This window comes from Callorhinchus milii, unplaced genomic scaffold (genome assembly GCF_018977255.1).
Source record: "Callorhinchus milii isolate IMCB2004 unplaced genomic scaffold, IMCB_Cmil_1.0 Scaffold643, whole genome shotgun sequence".
In the NCBI taxonomy this organism is placed as follows: Eukaryota; Metazoa; Chordata; class Chondrichthyes; order Chimaeriformes; family Callorhinchidae; genus Callorhinchus; species Callorhinchus milii.
In genome coordinates, this window is record NW_024705384.1 from 1 (window position 1) to 21,332 (window position 21,332).

At 50.4% G+C, this 21,332-nt stretch overlaps 1 protein-coding gene across 1 annotated transcript; it reads left to right on the plus strand.

The window, feature by feature from the left end:
• Positions 1–2,127: 2,127 nt before the first annotated feature.
• On the plus strand, positions 2,128–14,222 carry LOC121852254 (kelch-like protein 20; the record flags this gene model as incomplete). Its single annotated transcript, XM_042346341.1, is given in 10 exon segments — positions 2,128–2,286; positions 4,351–4,445; positions 7,880–7,995; positions 8,368–8,515; positions 8,517–8,549; positions 10,410–10,553; positions 11,332–11,465; positions 12,272–12,480; positions 13,188–13,294; positions 14,138–14,222. Coding segments are annotated over 10 exon segments (1,230 nt in total), but the record flags the coding sequence as incomplete, so codon positions are not given.
• Between the last annotated feature and the right edge of the window lie 7,110 nt (positions 14,223–21,332).

Genomic DNA, 21,332 nt, shown 5'->3' on the forward strand with positions numbered 1-21,332 from the left:
CAACTCACTACACACAGCAGAACTAAGTGTAACGTTCTAGATTTGAAGTTTTCGTGACTGCAAGGATCCATACTTTTTGGTTTTTTCGGTAAAGTCACGTAGGTATAAAATAAAATAAATTAAAATGAAAACAACTAAATTAAATCACGACGTTTCGGGCGCAACACAAGCGTCCGTCTTCAGGTACCTGATTTAATTTAGTTATTTTCATTTTAATTTATTTTATTTTTTACCTACGTGACTTTACCGGAAAAAAAGTATAAATATAACGTCGTTGGGTTTTTGTGTGTGTAGTCATTGGTGACTGGGCTGAGACCATCAAATCACTGCACATTAAAACCCATTTTAATCACAGGCCTTAATTCAAAAGCCAGCATCTAAACGGTGCCACCTCAGTGCTCTTATCATCTGAGCCACATTAAAGGAAAATGCAAGCCAAAAGAGAGTTGTGTTTTTGTAAGCACCTAGCCTGTGTAGCCTGGGCAGTCCAACGCATCTTTGGTTATGATAGAGCTTTTAAAATTGACTTTCAGACGTGCTGCCAAAAAGCTCTAGTGATATCATTGCAGCACATTAATGTAACTGCATTGACTTGCTGCAATTATATCGCTAGTTCACGAGAGTACAAGACTTGAAGTAACTTTCAAGTATTTTGCTTGTGCGCAATTAAGTTTCAGACTCATCTCGGACAACCTGGAACACAGAGCCTAGGTGTGTGTCCACATCATGGGACCTCCTTTGCTAGTACCAAAATATGATAATAGGTTTTTCCACTTTTTTCTGGCAACAAAACAGCTGTGTTAAGATGTTAAAACACCAAACTGAAACCTTTTAAGAGGAATCATGTCTGCATTAACCACAATGCTTGTGGTCAGAATGCAAACCAAAAATATTCTGATAATATATGCATTGTCCTTGAAACTGATTGGTCCACACCAGAGACAGCTTTCTTTTGAGCCTCGTCTCAAACGGTGTTAGACCAGAGGACGCCTTTTTGACCAGAGGACAATGCATATGTTATCAGAGTTAGTTTTTTGTTTGCATTCTGACCACAAGCATTGTGGTTAATGCAGACATGATTCCTTGTGAAAGGTTTCAGTTTGGTATTTTAACATCTTAACACCTGTTATTGGTTCTTTCGGTAAAGTCACGTACATGATGATTGCTTGTGTTGCAATCGAAACGTCGTGATAATTTTATTGTTTTATTTTTGATATTTTATTATTTCCCTTCTACGTGACTTTACCAAAAGAACCAATAATATGAATCCCTGCAGTCACGAAAGCTTTGAATCGAAATCTTAACACCTGTTTTGTTGCGAGAAAAAAGGGGAAAAACCTATTATCATAGAAGTGTGTCTATAAGAGGCTCTCTTTTATTTGGCTGTGGATTCCTTTAAAAATATATTTCTGCCACTTTCATTGTGACGTGCAAAAGAGATTGCCGTTCACTTTCATTGTATTGGTAGCTAATTGTGTGGGTGTTGATTTTGTATGTTTGTAGTTATGCTTACGTGCGCAGTTGAGGGTACTTGTAATGCAATTATGTGTGTGTTGCGAGTAGCGTGTGTGTGGCTATCAAGGCACGATACTAATCTCCACAAAGGGTAATGAATCCACCAAGAATTTAAGTTTTCTGTGCAATAAACAATTTCAACTCGCAATGTGCCGCACGGTATCCGCTCACTCTCGAAGACAGGAGAGAGCATGACTCGGAGGTGTGAGGAGGAACTAAAGACAAACAGGAAGGCAGCAGCCAGGTGGTGAGCTGGCGTGTACAATGTCTGTGGTCCTCTATATATGAAGGTGCTTTTAGCCAATTAATGTTGCCGATATATGTGAGAGGAAACCGGAGCACCTGGAGAAAGCCTACACGTGCGAGGCGACAATACTATCCCATACAGAGGGAACGGATCGAGTCCACATTTTTGCTTTACCGCTTTATCCTGGCGGTAAAGCCACGGGAATGAAGTTGTTGTGACATTTGTGTGATCTGCCACCCCTCGACTCCACGGCGCTGGATTCCAGTCGTGTACCACCACCACCCAGCCATCAAGAGGTGCTCCATATTAACACTGTGCTCAGTAATCCAGGCTGACATGAAGCGGGGCATCTGTTGCTTTCGCAGGTAATGGAGAGTGAAGAGTTCATGCTGCTTCCTGCCAACCAGCTCATCGACATCATATCCACCGATGAGCTAAACGTGCGCAGCGAGGAGCAGGTGTACAGCGCCGTCATCGCCTGGGTCAAATACAACATCCAGGAGCGCCGGCCACAGCTACCCCAGGTGCCTGCCTGTGTGCGCGCTTGCGTAACCGCTGATCGGCGGTTGTGTCCTTCCTAGGCCTCCGCTAGGTACGTGGACGCCCCTAATGTCAAGCCACTGCAGGTTGAGAGCCTCCCCATGCTGTGTATTTCGTGGAGGTTACACGACCAGATTTTGCCACGCTCGTCAGTACGGGTTAGTTCAGGTGGAGGCGAGATATTTGACCATCATTAGACCTCCTTGCCAGTGCCAAGATATAATAATAGGGTTTTTCCATTTTTTTCTGGCAACAAAACTGAAACCTTTTTTACAAGGAATCATGTCTGCATTAACCACAATACTTGTGGTCAGAATGCAAACAAAACACACTGATAATGTATGCATTGTCCTTGAAACTGATTGGTCCACACCAGAGACGGCTTTCTTTTGAGCCTCGCCTCAATTGGTGAGTGTTGCCAGAAAAAAGGGGAAAATCCTATTATTAGATGTGTTACCAGTTTAGCACAACAGTTGATCTTGCTGCACTGCCATCTGCTGGTATCATAGCACATTATCACCCGATAACAATCTGTTCTACGTAGCTTGGTCGTCCCTCAATCAATCAAATAATCACTTCTTCCTGAAACTAAATTTGATGCTTTTATTGTGAGCGTAAGAACCTGTTTTGAAATCAATTATTTAGTTCATCCCCACCTAGTAGAGCGGGGAGCTCATGCTTGACAACATAAAAGCACATAAAGCACACACAGTAGAGGTAACTATATCGCTCCTCTTGCTGATCGTAATAGGATACAGTGGCTGCACGACGACAAAACTGCCCCCCTCGCGTATGAATGCACAACTTCCACCACTGGCTTAGGGCCGCCCACATTGATGAGCACCAGCCAAATCTCGTGTGTGCTTTAATAGTGTCATTAACCAGGTGACATCTTCTGTAGCCCCCCCCCGCCCGCTCCCAGCGCCAGCATTGTGTCTCACCAGCCGTGTCTCAACAGAAGTCCCCCCCCCTACTCCACAATCCCTGCCCCCTGCATCTCTCCTCCCTCTTTACCTTATATAATCACTTGTCACAAACAGCTGTCTTTGCCCACTACAGTAATGTTTGTTTCTTACTGTGGTTGTCCCACCTGATGACGGAAGCTTGTGTTGCTTCCGAAACGTGGTGATTTAATTTGGTTATTTCTATTTTTTATTTTTATTCTTACATTTTATTTTAATGTTTCACCTACGTAACTTTACCGAAAGAACCAATGAGTATAGTGGCAACAGTGTGTGACTATTCGTCTTGTTGAAAATGTATTACAGTCTAGATAGCAGTGGAATAGTATTCTGAAAACGCACTGACGCAATCGCATCATCTCAGCCCGAATTCCTTGCCACACACACGGGGCGCATGGTTCTTGATTATATCCCCTCTCCTCTAGGTTAACTCGACCTAAAATGAGTATCCAGTGTTTGTGTTATCACTACTTGGGTAGCAAAGGTGTATGTGTGATGCCAAACAAAAAAGCTCCGCACATGTGTCTAAGCAGCCGGTTTGTCTATAGGAAGGCCTGTGTCTTGTTTGTGTATGGGTGTATCAATCTGGACAAAGTCCCGTCTGTGGATCTCTCTCGCAGGCAATGATTCAATCCAATTAAACCATACAATGTATATCTGTATAGCATCTAAATGCAGCTGCATCTCAAGATGCCGTACTTTTGCTATTGCCGTATAAGGTTAAGCGAGGGATCTTCTTCTCCGTGTGTGTGTGCGTTAGTGTAACGGTTATCACGCTAGGCCTCCCCTAGGTCGACTCGGCCTCAAACGAGTACCTGGTGCGGTTTGTAAACATCACCACTGCAGAGGCAAAGGTGCCGGGTGTCGTGTTGGCCACCCACCCCCTTGTGTGTCGTGCCGGTCTTCATAGGGGCTCGCGAACAGCACTTGCTCAATGAAAAATAAGAATAGGTTCTACCCTTTCTGGCAATAAAACAGGAGGTGTTAGGATGTTCAAACACCAAATACTGGTAAAGAAGGTCCCATGATAGCACTTGCTCTAACAGTCTGTTAAAGGCTATACGGGGGATCGTTGTCTTTGTGTAGGTGCTGCAACACGTCCGTCTGCCCCTGCTCACACCCAAGTTCCTGGTGGGCACAGTGGGGACGGACCTTCTGGTGAAGAGTGACGAGGCATGCAGGTAGCCGGCCACGCTGTCACGAGTGGTGGTGCGTGTTTTCCGTGAAACCCACGGGAGGCTGCCATGCCAATTTCCGCGTCGTCGGCTGAACAGGATTCGCAGAAAATCACGAATGTTGGGATACATTTTACGTGAACATCAAAACCTTCACCTTGGCAGGAAGGTGATGTATTGTTTCCGTGGTCACTGCCGTGACTTCTTTTGTGACATTTTCCGCAAGTCAGAATCTTTGATCAAGTGAGCAATGGGGCTTGAGCTCACCTCGTTTGAAGGCAGAGCCAGTAGTCGGGATATCACATTCGGAATCAGAATCTTTATTTAGACTGGAGGAATCCGATGAGCTTTGACGCTCTTTTTAACAGACGTCCAGTTTGGGTCGGTCTATTGTACACGCCAGTCTCTACATCGGATCACCACTGTGGACATGCCACAAACGGTACGTGCTGTATCCATGGTGGAGGAAAGATAGGCTGAGTGGACCCCGGAATTTGATGTAATACTTGAATATCCTTTAATTACACCTACACAATGGTACTACTCAAAATAACTAGGCGAGTCAGGAACGCAGATGCGTAAATTTGATACTCCTGCGAACATGTACACTCACAATGATACCGTTAATTATATATAATCACAGGTTTGTTTTCCTGCTACTGACAAGAAGGATCTACGTTTTTTGACCAAAGAAGGCAAGCGAGCTTGAACGATGAAATGAAAAAATAACTTATAATTTCAACAAAAATCAACTACACATTCCACCCACTTCTATTAACAGGACCCTGCGGGGTGGGCTGGTAGGAATAATACTAATACCGGTACAGGGATATCGACCGGGTATAGAGGAGTTAAAAAGAAAATGATTTGTGCATGGGGGGTGAGCGATGACGTCCACACCCCCTCCCCACTGTCTCGCGCGCCCACAGACGATGACGTCCACACCCCCCTCCCCACTGACTCGCGCGCCCACAGAGCAAGGATTGCAACAGGCGATGTCATTGGCTGCGCCGGATGCGACGGCCATCTTGTTTAGTTCATTTAGTTCACGGATCGCAGGGGGAGCGGGCGGCCATCTTGTCGGACAGACGGACGGCCTCGCGAAGCCTGTCGCAGTAGGCCTCGCGAAGCCTCCTGCACTAGGCCTCGTGAAGCCTCCTGCAGTAGGCCTCGCGAAGCCTTCTGCACTAGGCCTCGCGAAGCCTTCTCTGCAGTAGGCCTCGCGAAGCCTTCTCTGCAGTAGGCCTCGCGATGCCTTCTCTGCAGTAGGCCTCGCGAAGCCTGGTGCACTAGGCCTCGCGAAGCCTCTGCAGTAGGCCTCGCGAAGCCGCGCTTTTCGTGCACAAATAAGGCGATTAAATGTATCTCGTCTCTGTGTTAATAAGCCTGCCGCACTAGGCCTCGCGAAGCCTGCCGCACTAGGCCTCGCGCCGTGCTTTTCGTGCACAAATAAGGCGATTAAATGTATCTCGTCTCTGTGTTAATAAATGTTTCTTGTCTCTGTGTTAAAAAAGTGCTGCGTTTCAATAAAGTAATTATTTTTTTAAAACGTGCTGCGTTTCAGTAAAGTAATTTTGAAGCAAAGTTTAAAGTTTCGCCGTGAGGCGCCGGAAGCGATGGCCATCTTGTTTAGCTTTAAATGTAAATGTTGCTATTTAAAAACATCAGGGAATGTAACATTGTAATTAAAAGCTATCTGAGGGAATTATAAGGGAATGTTACACTTGTTTAGCCAGGATAGCGTCACTGAGTCTAAAGGTTTTTGTAGGGTCATGCCAAGTGTTTGCAGTAGGGGGCGATGTTGATACACGGACGGACGGACGGATGGACACATTCATCTATTGGTGGTCTGGTCCACTTCGTTCCTACCAGTATAATTCTGGGCTATCCATTCCCCAGCTTGGATAGACCAGTGTGAGGCATGACTACAGACTTCTTCGGGTCATACTCTTCTTAGTCGCAGCTCAGCCCTGGCTTCACATGGTGGCTCAGTTCAGGCGTGTGCTGCCGAGTTGCTTCCAGAGACGCATTAGCGGCTCGTCATCCATGGCTTGGCGCAGGAGGAAATCTTGAGCATGGCTGGGATCGTGCTCATAGGCCAGCTAAAATTAAGCACATGAATTTGAGCCATGGCCTACTTGAACCAGAGCCAAGTCTGGGCTGAGCCTTGACTAGCAATATGGGACTTTTACAGTGTTAATTATGGCTCCGTTTGACATTAGAAGATTGTGGTGACCCACACGAATCATAACAAAGGTACAGGAATCCCCCACGAAAGTTTCCGCATTGTGCATTGTTTTGCATATACGTTTCTGATTAATACTCTTATATAAGAACGCAACTTTATCTGTGATGAACGCTGCACTTTTCATCGTTTTCATGCAGGGGGTGCTGCAAACCTACGTGCCCCCTGCATGAACGACTGAGGCGCAGGGACAGACGTTCGATTACATTGGAATCGATCTGCAGATGGCGGTCTTCTCGCACGGCCAGCAGCTCTATATCGCCTTAATTCGATCCCGCAACCCCAACAGGTGAAAGTCCGCATCGAACTGAACCCCCAGCAAGGCCATCTACTTAACGGCGAGAGAAAATTCACACGAAATGTCGTTTTCAATGAAGTCTTCCAGATGTAAAATGATATAAGCTTTTCATGAAGAAATAAAATTATCTAATTCTAAACAATTCAAAGATGTTTAATTTAAAAACTTCAAAACGGAGCATCGGGTGCTTGCATGAATGCGTCGTTCGTGTTAAAAAAATATTGTGACTTTCCTGGCCGAAGGCCGTAAATGGTTGTGAGGTGCGCCACAGGCGCCCCAGACAAGCCCAAGTGTCATGTTTGTCTTGTGCTTTCTGGAAAAAAAATGCATATTAGTTCTTGCGCAATTGCCTTCCTTGTTTAATAATTGTGCAAATTTTCTTTGCACGATTTTTAAAAGGAATGTATATGCATAACACGAATGCACGAGGGAGAAAGCGGACTTTTGCGATGTAATACCGAACTTTACACGCATAGCACGTACCACCAGAACTGTACACGCATAGCATGTACCACCAGGAATCGCCAAGAGGCCTCGATCAGCAAGCTCTTAAACCATCTCTGGTATTAAGTTTTTTGTATTATTTGTATTCTTATTTAAAGCGTATGTTCACTTATAATCATATGCTTTTTTGTACACTTCATGACATTTAGTCGCGCATTTTCGAGAAATGTCGGCTAGCAACGCAACCCCTGATTTTAACATTATGTTAATGGGAACTTAGAGCTCGCTTTAAGTACTTTTGAGTTAAGTAGCATTTCCCAGGAACGCATCCCTTATGTATCGCGGGGGATTCTTGTATTATGCTCCTCCCCCTCCACCATCCCCCGTTTTTTTATGCTGTGCACTCGCTGCGTGCATTAATGTTTTGTTGTTTTTCTCTGTTCGTCGCTCAAGAGACCTCGTGGATGAAGCCAAGAACTATTTGCTTCTGCCCCAAGAAAGACCACTCATGCAGGGCCCCCGCACGAAACCCCGCAAGCCCATCCGCTGCGGGGAAGTGCTCTTCGCAGGTGAGCTGTGATGGGATGTGCGCAGGTGCGGGAGGTCGTGGGTTCAATCCCGACCATGATGCCTGCTGTATATTCAGAGTTTGCATGTGTCTCTCCCCCCGTGGTGGCGTCGATTTTTCTCCAGATCCTCCAGTTTTTCCCCTGCACATGTGTTTGGAATATTTGGCTGCTATAAATTTCCACATGATTAGCCACTTTGAGCTATAATTTGTGGCCAGTTCGCTTCTGAAAAAGACCTATACAGCTTCGTGGGCCTTAGCAGGTAAAATTTTAATCGTTTGTTTAGTTTAATAGGTGTTTACTAACAGAAATGACCTCAACGATCTGTTAAGGCTACAAGAGGATCTTTTCTCCCTGTCCATCACCGTGCAGTGGGTGGCTGGTGCAGCGGCGACGCCTTCTCCAGCGTGGAGCGCTACGACCCGCAGACCAACGAGTGGCGCATGGTGGCCTCCATGAGTAAGCGGCGCTGCGGCGTGGGGGTGGCCGTGCTCGATGACCTCCTCTATGCCGTGGGCGGCCGATGCATCCTCCTACCTCAACAGTGTGGAGCGGTGCGTGCGAACGAGCGAGTCGGCGGGGCGATTGAGGGACGTATGAGCGAGTGCCTCTGTGGGGAGCGGTGGCGGTTAGCGGGCCGCGCTACGAACCCGGTGACCTGAGTTCGTTTCCCGCTCACGGCCAACACCAGTGATGATTATCTGGACCGGTTCTGGGCGTCCCCTAGGTATACTCGGCTCAAATGAGTATGTTGTGTGTAAACATCGCCACTCGGTAGACAAAGGCGGCCAGGCGTGGTGCTGGCCACCCACCCCCTTGTGTGCCGTGCCGACCTTCATAGGTACTCGCTAGGAGCGCTTGCCCCAACAGTCTGTTAAGGCCATACTGGGGATGTTTGGTGGATGAGTGAGTGCTTGAGGGATGTACGTGCGAGTGCATGGTGAGTGGTGTATGATCGTAAGGCGTGGACCCCTCAGGGCGTGGAGGTATCCATGAGACGCCGGCAGGCGATCTTATCCTGCGAACGCAGTCACGCCGAGTAAAGGTTGCTTCACGAGTTTGTGAGTAGCTGAGTGCTGCTGCGTGCGAGTGGCTGCTGTGAATGAGTGGATGGTGTATGATTGACAGTGTACTGCTGTGTGAGTGCTGCTTTACTTATGAGTGATTGTGTGCTGCTGTGTATGTGAAGGCTGACCCACAGCACTCGTGTACAGACCTGAAATAGTGAACTGCTGCTTTTGATTGTGATGTTTGCTCAAGTTTTGCCATTGGTCTACATGTGCGATGCACATCAAACACAGACTTGGCCACGAGCATGCATCATACATCTATTCCACACACCTCCACCTGCTCCTCTTCTCACCTGAGCTTGCACTTGTGCATACTAATCCATGCATGCACATGCACGGGCATTTCCACAATTTCGACGATTCCGGACGTACATTTCAGACACTTTAAAGATGCGGATAATTATTAATATAAATCATTCAGTGGCTTTTCACTTGGCCGTAAGTTAACAAAAGGATTTTAAACTGTATTCTATGTGAAACTGGAAGCCAGTGCAGGGAAGAAGAAGAAGGGGTTCTGGTCAACACCCCAGCAGCCGCATTCTGAACAAGCTGCAAATAGACCATCACCTTCTTAGCCACGCCAGCGAGTAAGACGAGCTGTCGCCTATACGAGATGAGATGGAGGCTCGGAGCAGATTCTCTGCTTCTGAAGCAGAAATAAGGGATCGGATACGGGAGATATTCTGAAGATGGAAAAACGAAGTCTTTGTGATCTTTTTATACTGATGTTCTTAATGAAGTATTATTTTTATTTAGGAAATAATGTTTATCACCTGTTTTATTATATTAGCGCTATTACCAGTACCCCAATAAGGCCCTCGTATATTGCTTGGATGAAATAAGTATATACAATGGTATAATGACCCCTATTAGCGCCGAGTTCGTTTGCGCTCACTTCTCGAGGAACGCATCTTGAGCGCTAAGCAAATGCTGCCTGTCCATGCATTTAGTTGCACGTGTGTCAAACCGTTAACTTATTTAATAAATATGCATTTTGTCCCGATAAATATATGTAACTAGCTTCAATACGAGGCCCCATATGCATGGTCAGGATGATATTTGTTTATTTAGTTAGTAAAAAAGATTAAAGTTCAGCCCTGCAGTCGCTTGCGAATGTGACCGCTGGTACAAGGGCCTCACCAAGAGGGTGCGGCGCTAGAAGAGCCCCCTCTCTGAATTCGGGTAATTAGGGGGTTGGTAGTCTTCCCCTGCTGGTGAGACGTCTTGGAATCGGTGGGCCGAACACCCACGCTGTTTTCCGTCCCGCACGCGACTTGCCGATCGACTTTACCCGGTGAAACCTGACGGTGTGCTCGTCTAATCGGTGGAGCTGCTCTCGCTCAGCTACGACCCCAAGACGAACCAGTGGAGCAGCGACGTGGCGCCCATCAGCACGTGCCGCTCCTGCGTCGGCGTGGCTGTGCTCGCCGGATTCCTGTACGCCGTCGGCGGGAAGGACGGAGTGAACTGCCTAAATATTGTCGAGAGGTGCGTACTCGTGCATGCGTGCGCATGCGTGTGTTTGTGGAGCGGTTCGCGCGCCCGCTGCGTTAAGATCCCGGCGACCCGAGTACTATTCCCGAGGTCGACAGAGACTCAAACGAGTAGCTGGAGAGATGTGTAAATATCACCACTCGGGAGACAAAGGCGGCCGAGTGTGGTGCCGGCCACCCACTCCCTCGTGTGCCGTGCAGACTTTCATAGGTGCTAACACTGGTCAACACACTTTTTCTGGCGTAAGGTATTCCAACGGTTTTAAGGTAATTTTGGGGTGCTGATTCCAAATCTGTTTTTGTCTATCACATGAGGTTTTTGAGATATCAAAGATTGCATTTTCAATCAAAACTGCAGAAGAAAAATATTAAATAAATGTGGATATCTACATAAAATGATATTATAAACACACTATCCTAAACATACAGCACCGTATTTTAACACTAAAGCAGTCACTGACTCGCAACAACTTGCAATCATAAGTGACAGAGTTGATTTCGGGTAAAATCAATGAAAATGGGGTTCGCCGATAGCATCAAATGAGATGTGAGAGAGAAAATCAGAGATCAGATTTGGAATCCGCACCCTGAAATTAGTCTAGAACAGCTGCAAAAGTCCAGGCCAGAATTTTTTTTATTTTTGTTGACCAGTGTAATCGCTAACGGCACTTGCCCCAACAGTCTGATGAGACTATATGGGGCAGATGTTTGTGTGCGTTGATCTGATCTCCCCCTGTGCGTGTGTAAATCTCTGTATGTGCACTCATCATTAGATATGACCCCAAGGAGAACAAGTGGAGCCGGGTAGCATCTATGAGCACGCGGAGACTCGGGATGGCTGTGGCTGTCCTCGGGGGACACCTGTATGCAGTCGGGGGCTTTGACGGGACATCGCCTCTCGACACTGGTCTCTCTCTCGTGCCCATCTGGCTCACACAGCCAATGCTGAGTGTTCCTGTGTGTGTGTGCATGCTGCATGTTGTGTGGGGAGCGGTAGCTTAGCGGTCGACTCGGCCTCAAATGAGTACCTGGTGTGGTGTGTCAACATCGCCACTGGAGAGACAAAGGCGGCCGGGCGTGGCGCTGTCCACCCACCGCAGAGTAAAACCCACATGACCACGGAGGGAGAGATGTGAAAACTCCAAAATATACAGGCGTCAGGGTTGGGTTCGATTCCACGACCTCCTGTGTACCAGGCGAGGTACGTGTTAACATCTTGCCACCGTGGTGCCATAAGTGCACCTCCACTGGTAAATATGGAGTGAAAACATTTGACAAATGACAAATAGTTGGTCATTTCTGTAGGGTGTAGAATGTTCACCTTTGGCCCAGGGACTGCCAATGGTGATGAGCACCACCCAATGCTCACTTGAGCATTGGCTATCCTCTGTGGCTTTTGGGTCAAGGTCAGTGCCGTGCCACAAACACCACGAAAGTTGGGAAAAAACTGAAAAAGCAAACATTTCACTGGTGAGATGGAGCATGGAGTTTGAATGGGGGGAGCACTTGCCCACCAAACACTGCCACATCTAGCCAATCAGCTACTAGCACGAGCCCCCCTTCCCACGAATCCTACCCCACTTCACCAGGGCCACATCTGGCTCTTTGCACGCTTTTTCAGTTGTTGGTGTTCATCGTTTCCTTTGGTGTCGCCCCATCCAAGAGCCCGTGAAGGTACATTACGCATGGCCGTGTGTGTGTGTATGCAAACAGTGGAGCGATACAGCCCCGCCGATAACCGGTGGGCGCCGGTGCCGCCAATGGGCACTGGGCGCGAGTACCCGGGCTGCGCTGTTTACCAGGACTGCCTGTACGCGGTGGGTGGACACGACGACACCACCGAGCTGAGCTCGGCGGAGCGCTACTGCCCCCGCGAAAACACGTGGAGCCCGATCGCCGCCATGAACACGTGTCGGAACGCAGTACGTTCCATCCATCTGTGCCGCCGAACGAACGTCGCGTCCCTCCGTCCTTCTGCTTGTCTGCCCTTCCACGAGTACCTGGTGTGGTGTGAAAACATCACCACTAGGGAGACAAAGGTGGCCGGGCGTGGTGCTGGCCACCCACCCCCTTCGTGTGCTCTGTTGGCCTTTATAGCTGCTACCAGCATTTGCCCCAGAAGTCTATTTAGGCTATCGGGAATCGTTGTCTCTTGTCCATATATTCATCCATCCCTGTGTACATGTGTCTCTCCCTCTGTCTCGCTATCCATACATTTGCCTTTCCGTCCAATTGCTCGTACGTTACAACAGAATAATGATTAATTCTTGTAGCAGATTCCAATAAATGTTTTTTTTATGCACTTGTAGTAGTAACCAGTGGCCACAGCCCTAGAAACATGAGCCTCTGTTTTCTTACAATCTTAAAAACTACAGCTTTGCACACAGTATGCTGTACAGCACAGTTAACTTCCAGGCAAGCTGCAAATTTTAAATTGAGCAGCGCATAACACCTATTTCCTTATACATTTATTATTGGTGCAAACACAACTTGGGACGTGTTCTTCACTCCGAGCTGCTGTATATCGAACATTCAGTGTCAAAGCAGCTAATGCTGCAGGTGTGTGCAACAATATTGCTGTGCTCAAAGGAGATTGTGGTGATGATGACGATGATGACGTTGGGTGCAGGTGGGCCTAGCCGTGGTGAATGGACAGCTCATAGCCGTCGGAGGGTTTGATGGAACCACCTACCTCAAAACCATCGAGGTGTACGACGCAGAGGCCAACACGTGGAGGTAGGCTTGGCACAGGGGGCCTGCGTGGGTAGTTGGTAGTTCTGCTGGTGGTGGTGATCCTGGTGGTGTTGTTTCTGTAACGCTGGCTGTGGTGATGAGTATGGTGGTGCTAATGAGATCTGTTCTGATTCTCTTGTATGATTGTACGTGTACGTTGAGCTTCTTTCGCACCGTACGTAGCCAACCGTGCTCATTGGAGGTGCGGCAGAAGGACAAGCTAAACATAAAAAGCAGTTCTAAAGAGATGAGTTTTCAATCTGGGTTTAAACGTTTATAACTCCAGTGGCTTCCTAATATCGGAAGGAAGACTGTTCCAGACGGCAGCAGAAGCGCATCTGAAAGTGCGCGACGTGGTGACCACCGCCTTTGCTGGATGGCTATCGTGACGTTGCCTTTGGCCAAATCACATGGAAAGTGCCCGATTTAATCCGATCTTGGAAGCTGAGCAAGTATGAGACTGGATAGTGCTTGAATGGGTGACCACTCTGCATAGTAGGTGATCACCCATTTGCAGTGGGCAGCAAAGGGCAGTGCAGCACAATCCCTTGTTGTACTGTATTATATGCTCCCATGTCTCTTCTACCTGCCGTCAACCCACACTGACCAACTCGGTGAAGTCTGGTAAAATGGCCCTTGTGCAGAGGCTTTCATCCAGCAGTGGATTTTACAAAAGGGCTGTACGTGAATAAGTGTGATCCTGAAGGCGTTGATGATGTTGCTAAAGGTAGCGTTGCTCGTACGGGTGTTGATTATCGCGGGTGTTGTGATGACGGTGGTGCTAATCCTGGCGAGGTTAACGACAGCCTTGATGCTCACGGTGGTGATGCTGGTGTTGCGTTTCAGGTTGTGTGGAGCCATGAACTACCGCCGCTTTGGATTAGGGGTTGGAGTGGTTAAAATGACGCAGTGTGAATCGCACATTTGGTAGCAGAAGACGCAGCGTGCTCCGTGTCCGCGTGCAGTCTACGTGCTCCGTTGAAACACGCACGAACACATGCGCACACAGGCACAGGCACGCTTTTCTTTAATAAGTGCACATCGATACTTTTTGAAAGGGAGTCCAGGACCTATACTGGTGAAGTACCGTTGATGACGCTTGGACACCGTTGTAAGGCACACGTGTTTATTCGTACAAGTAGTCACACTGCGGACATACAATACTAGAGGGGTGTATCGGCCCCCTCACCCGGATAGCTGGGAATACTCTACTAGCTACCCCTGACACTACCTCCTGGTCCTCCACTAATGGGCTAGGGGAGGCTATCTGGCCCGACACTGGTCAGTCGGGCTACGGTACCCGGAGTCCCAGAGTACTAACTCTGGTTCACGGGACCACGCCACTGGCTCGGTCCTGCGCGGCCCTGACAAGGGCGGCGTCCCAGGGGAGTCCAGGGCTCTAGCTAGTCGATCTTCTGTCTTCCCTCCTTTTACTCTAAAAACTCCACCCCGAGCTCTCCGGCTCATCCCCATTTATACCCCCCGGAGGATCACAACCCCCCGGGCAGCCCCCCAGGCCGCCCGGTGCGGACGTCGTTGCGGGCACCTCCCCGTGTACTCACGGAGCCCCGCCCACTGTGTTTGTTACCCGTGTGATCCTATGCATACAGCCCTACACATACAGCCCCTCTGTAACAGCCCTACACTGGTGGAAGAGCGTCATTTATTCTGGCAACACAGTGACGTGTGCTCGTAGCGAACAAGATTCAAAAAGCTCCACTGAGTTTTCCCTCGCCCATCCGTTGTGCTGTTTGGGACCCCCTTCTCGACCCTTTTCAAACTCCGCGGACCTCTACACACATCGGGCCCCTCTGCCTTCAAGGGGTCTTCAAACGGGGGCCCCTCTTTCAATGAGAATGTCGCCTTTACCCTTGAATCGGCGATCAGCCAGCTGGACTGCTCGGCAGCAGGACCGCTCTGCGATCAGCCAGTGACACGGGGAGGGGGAGCTTGTGCTCATCCCCGTCAAGAGCCGCAATGGCTGAGAGCTGGCCAACCAGCAGAGCCTTTGAACTCTGTATGTACATTTGTTGAACTTCTTTCGCATCATACGTAGCCAACCGTGCTCATCAGAGGTACGGGGGAATTGGCCTCTCATGCAGGAGTTATAGATATGTAGCACTGCTTGCACGAGTTCCGTCCTTTTAATTGCCCGGAACATAAATGACATCGCTCGTATTGTAAAATAGCGAACATACACACCGGCGGAACGTGCACAGTGTGTTTCATAACAACCGCGTGCACGTGTGTGTGTGTTTTTAGGGTTTTGTGAATGAGGTTTTAGCTGTGCCTTGACCACATAAGTTCCATGACACCCAAACAGGTTGTGCGTTTTGTCTTTACGGCCAAATAACAAACAACGGCCGCCATTCAACACGACGTTGGAGGGCGACTGCCCCCCCCAACTGGCCTGGAGATTCCTTCACGAGTCGCCTCCAGTCATGCTTGGCACGTGCAATTTCCCACTCGCCGCGCACACTTTAACGTAACACATCTTAAAACCACGGTTGCGTTTTTATCTAACGTTTACATTTGTAAAAAAAAGTCCCTTGCATTGAAAAACTTTGTATATTGTAAAGCTGTCTTTTAATTAATAAACTGTTACGTGAAACTATGATAATAAATGGGCCCATTGTGTTAGTTCTTGCGAGGGTATGCGAGTGTGAATTAGATCTTACAAGTTGACATTTCTAGCATAGCCACAGCCTTTAACCCGCCAGATTACTAATGTAATAAAGGACTCTTCCACTGTGTCTGTCTCCGTTGTCCTTTATTTGGGTTCTTACAACTTTGCCCCACACGGCCCTCGCTCAGAGCCTTCCCCTTGGCGGCTTGACAGCTGCCGTCGCTCACGTAGCCTTTTCTCCCCGCTCCCGATGCAGCTCCGCTGCTGGCTTCCCTCTTAGCCTCTCCGCCTTTGTGCAGTCTCTCAGCTGCTCTCGCTGCAGCCCCACAGCTGCTCTCCGTTCCCCCGTGCCCGGACACCGCTGGCCAACGGTGCCGAGTCCCGTCCTGTGGCGATCGCGCCACTCTCCACCCTCTGCCCTGCGTGGCCTCCTCCTGTCTTTATTCTTACACTCTCCTCCCGTCTCTTCCGGTTACCGCCCTTAAGAGCTTACCCCTCTCCCCCACGTGACCTAACCCCTCCCCCCGTGACGTCATATCCGCGAGGCCGTTTACGCCCGCATTACACCACCCTCCCCCGTGGAGAAAATTCCAGCCGTCCTCGGCTGAACAACAACAACAACAAGTAATGCGAGCGAACACCAACCATCAGACATGCAAGGACAACGATGCATACAATAAATATAACAATAACAACAAGAACAAGAACAGTATCAATCAACGAAAAGTAAGGGACTTCGACCGCGTATGGGTTGCCGGCCCGTCCCGGACGGGCAGCGGCCCCCCTGCAGACCGAGAACGCGACGAGGTTTTAGGAGCGACAGGATCAAGACTGCCTGTCGCTATTGGAGGCCCGCCAACGCCACGGTCCCGTTTCCCAGAAGGACCAGAGTCCGGGGTGTCCCGCAATCATGTCCGCGGCGGGGTCGGAAGGGCGGCGGGGCTCGGCGTCCCCGCAGCCGTGGTAGGCCCACCCCGAGAAGAGTCCCCTGTCTCCTGCAGTGTCACGGCCGGCTTGTCTGTAAAAGGCACGACAGGTGCTCTTGCAGGGTCAACAGGCACAGGCAAGGGTGCGTCGGCAGCAACAGACCCCGGCAAGGCAACATCAGGGGATGACGCATCCGTTCGAGGGGCCACATATGGTTTCAAGCGAGACGTGTGGACGTACCAACGCCGAGATCCGAACCGAACGCGTGCAGACTGTGGGTTGGGAACCTTGATGAGCCGAACAGGCCCTTGCCATGGTTTATGTAATTTAGGGGAGGTCCCTGGCCGCACCTGTGGGCAATGCAGCCAGGCCAGGTCCCCCACCTTCCAGGGGCACTTCCCCTTAGAGCGTCGAGCGCACCGTTCGTTCCGGGCCTGGGCTTTGGCCATAGCCATGCGGGCCCCTTTCTGCGCCTCAGTGACGCGGCGAGCGGTGTCCTGAATGTAATCAGGAAGAGGCTTAGTAGGTCCCCTCACTCCAGTTCCCAACTGCACATCCATCGGCGGCACGTTTTCGCGACCGTACATAAGGAAAAACGGCGAATATCCTGTAGACACATGCGGCGTCATCCGGTATGCCGAGAGTACCCCAGGGATATGCAAATCCCAATCTGATTGTTTTTCACTCACCGTGTGACATAGCATGGCGGACAAAGTCCGATTTAGCCGTTCGACCATACCATCCGTCTGCGGGTGGTAGGGAGATGTCCGTATCTTTTTAGTTCCCAGAGCCGCGCACACTTCCCCCAACAATTTAGAAGAAAAATTTCGGCCTTGATCTGTGAGGAGCCTCTCCGGCGCCCCCTTGTCCATAACGTACCCGAATAGAAAGGCATCTGTAATGGACGCCGCCGACTGGTCAGGCAAGGGCCAGGCCATCGGCCAGCGGGAGAGGTACTCCACCCCAACTAGCAAGTATTTATTACCTTTAGCGGATGGCGGAAAGGGTCCCAAAATATCTAACGCCACCAGTTCATTAACTCGAGACACCTGAATAGACTGTAACGGAGGCACATATGGGTGTTTAGGCGGCTTCCGCCGGGCACAGTCGGGACACGCGCGAACGTGACCGACGACATCTGTTGTCATGCCGTGCCAAAAGTAATCTCGCTGCAACGTCAATAGGGTCTTCTACACCCCCAGATGTAAGAGCGTGTCGCAATGCAGAGTCCTAATCAATTCGTACCGCAAAGATGCCGGTACAACAAGACGCCAGCGTTCCTGTAACCCTTCCCTCCACATCAGCAGACCATCGCGGAGAGCGGTTCCCGGCGTACCCCCAGAACCCGGTCCCCCACTCTCCTTTGCAGCCCGACTCCGTAAGGTCCCCAATGAATCGTCCAGCATTTGTTCCCGAATCCACACAGCCCTTGGAAGATTCAAAACCCCATCAGCCGGTTCCGGCCCCATTGGAGCCTCAGGCACCTCGACCGCCAACGCAACAGGCTGAGGGGGATGCTGGATCGGCGCACACTTATGCGTCCCGGATGCGCACGCGCAAGGGGATCGCTGCGGCAACCTAGAGAGCGCGTCCGCATTCGCGTGACGCACCCCCTTCCGATGATGAATTTGGAAGGAAAATTCTAACAGCGTGTCCAACCACCGCGCCAGCTGGGCGGATGGTTGGTCCACCTTCAGCGCATACTGCAAGGCCGCATGGTCCGCGCTTTTGGACTGAGACAACATGGCCCCAATGCCCGTGTCACTCGCGTCCGTATCCAGAATGAAGGGGTGATCAAAATCCGGATAATCCAACGTCGGCGCCGTAGCCAACCGATCACGCAGGCCTTGAAACGCCGCCTCTTCTGGCGGTCCCCAAGCAAATTTCCGTCCTTTACCCGTAAGAGAGGCCTCGCGATCGTCGCAAAATTTGGAACAAACCTACGATAATATGAGGCAAACCCCAAAAACCGACGCACATCCCCCACCGTGGCCGGGGTTGGCCAGTCATGGACGCACGCCGTCTTGTCCGGATCCGTGGCAACCCCGTCCGCACTAACGATATGTCCCAAATAGCGCACGGACCGTTGCAGTAGGTGACATTTCTTAGGTTTAAATTTCAAATTAGCGGAACGCATCCTGGCGAACACCGCCTCCAACCTCAGTAAATGTTCATCAAATGTGCAGCTGAAGACGATAATATCGTCTAAATATATCAGACATGTCTCCCACTGCAACCCCGTTAATACCAGTTCCATCAACCTCTGAAATGTGGCGGGGCAGCATTCAACCCCATCGGAAGACAATTAAATTGAAATAACCCCTGAGGCGTACGGAAAGCAGTCTTTTCCCGCGAGGACTCATCGAGGGGAAGCTGCCAGAATCCCGAAGAGAGATCCAGCGTCGAAAAGAACTTCGCCCCCGACAAGGCATCGAGGGAATCGTCCATACGCGGCAGGGGGTAAGCATCTGCCACGAACACTTTATTCAATTTCCGAAAATCAACACAAAATCGCAATTTCCCGTCTTTCTTTTAAACCAAGACAACAGGCGCGCCCCATGGGCTGTTAGATGGAGATATTATGTCTGCAGCCAACATGTCATCCACTGCCCCTCGAACATGATCTCGCTCCGCCGGACTCATCCGATGCGAGTTCAACCGAATAGGGGCAGCGTCCCCTGTGTCAATATGATGGGAAAGCAGGGAGGTGCGTCCCAAGTCCAGATCGTCGGAGCTAAACAAGTCAGAATAACTCAACAATAACTTACGAAGCGCGCAACGTTGATCCCCGGAAAGGGAAGGATTTTCCCCACACAATTCGGCGATCCAGCGATTATCTGCGGCCCCAGGGCCAGAAACACCGGCAACCATGACCTGGCTGCCCAGATAATCCTGGGCCGTAAACGCCATAGTGGCATGTGCCACAACCATACCAGCTGGCACACACACGTTTTCTGTACTCCCATTAAGCACCTGCAAAAATGGCTGCTGGTCCGGCCGGACAATAGTTTGAGCCCCGACGAGCGCTGATCCGCCCGTTATGGTGGCGGACGGTGACAACAAAACCCCAAGTGCTCCTTCACGACCAGGCACAGGTTTCCGATATCGCAAAGGGATAAGCATCTGTGAGCCAGGTGGAATGTCAACAGATACCTCGGACAGCGCCTGCACCTGGCCGACCGGAGCAGGTCGCCCCCAGGGCGACGGCAGAAATGTATTTTTACGACCCCCCGGTAATTCGATACAGTTTTCATTAATTCTAATTAGAATGGGCATTTTGGCCAGAAAATCAGTACCCAACAAACAAGGAACTGCAAGGGACCTCGAAATTAACACAATTCCCGAGGCCGACACTCCCCCGATAGATATATTGGCGTCCACCTGGCCCACAATGCCCAGACTACCCCCCGTTCGCCGCAACGCAGGAATCGTAAACCGGACGCACGGCCTCCGGTGGGATGCCCAACAGATGGAAAATTACATCCGATATAATGGTCGCGGACGCCCCGGAGTCCACTAAAATGCGCATGTCAACCCCTGTATAGAACCAGGTACAGTGGACGAACCAGTAGCGGCCGCGACGACCCGCCGTGCCAATTTACGCCACTGCGTTACCGAGCGACATGGCCCAGTCGATGGCCTCCCGTTATTAACAACACCCGGATTGCGCGACAATGGTGATGAATGAGGTGTCAAGCCTTGCCGGGTGTCTGGTGCGCACCGACTTGCCTGTCCTGGAGGATCCTTCCGCGGCGCGTCCGCTGTCGAGGCCTCCTGCTGGGGCGGACCTGGGATACGGGCCCAGCAGTCCCTGGCGTAATGGCCCTTACGACCGCAGCGGAAGCAGTCGATGTCGTTGCGCCGCGCCGCAGGCCCCCCGTCCCGACGCTCCCGTGTCGGCGGCGCAGATCGCGGCCCCGGTCTACTGCGGGCCGACCACTGAGCAGAGGCGGCTGTCAGCTCCTGTGGCCCCCCCATCAGGAACGTACACCGCCTTCTTGGGATCCCAACCCACGGCACCTCCCTCGATGATGGGCCCCCCGTCACGCCGTGACTTGCTTCCAGCGGCGTAAATTGAACTGGGCATCCAGACATTTAGCGGCCGCCCGGGATGTCAGCTTTTCGTGGCCACACACCGGCATATGGATCCCCAAATCCCGGGACAGCTCGAGCATTTTACCCAAAATGAGGGGTTCGAGTAGGTCAGGCTCCGTCTCCGGGTATGCGGCCATGGCTAACTCCAAGACAGCACCCCTGTATGCCACCGGCGACTCCTCGGGTGCTCGCTGGCGTTGAACAAACCGGCGATGAGCATCATCCGGTGGCTCGTATGCATCTGCCATCTCGTCGAAAACTCCTCTCAACGTTTTCTTCTTCTCGGCCTTTATAGAACGGAAGAATCGCACCGACTCGTCGTCGAGAAGAGTTGGTAGAACCTCCAATGCCTCAGCGTCAGTCCACCTGGCGGAGCGCACCGCCGCCAAAAAT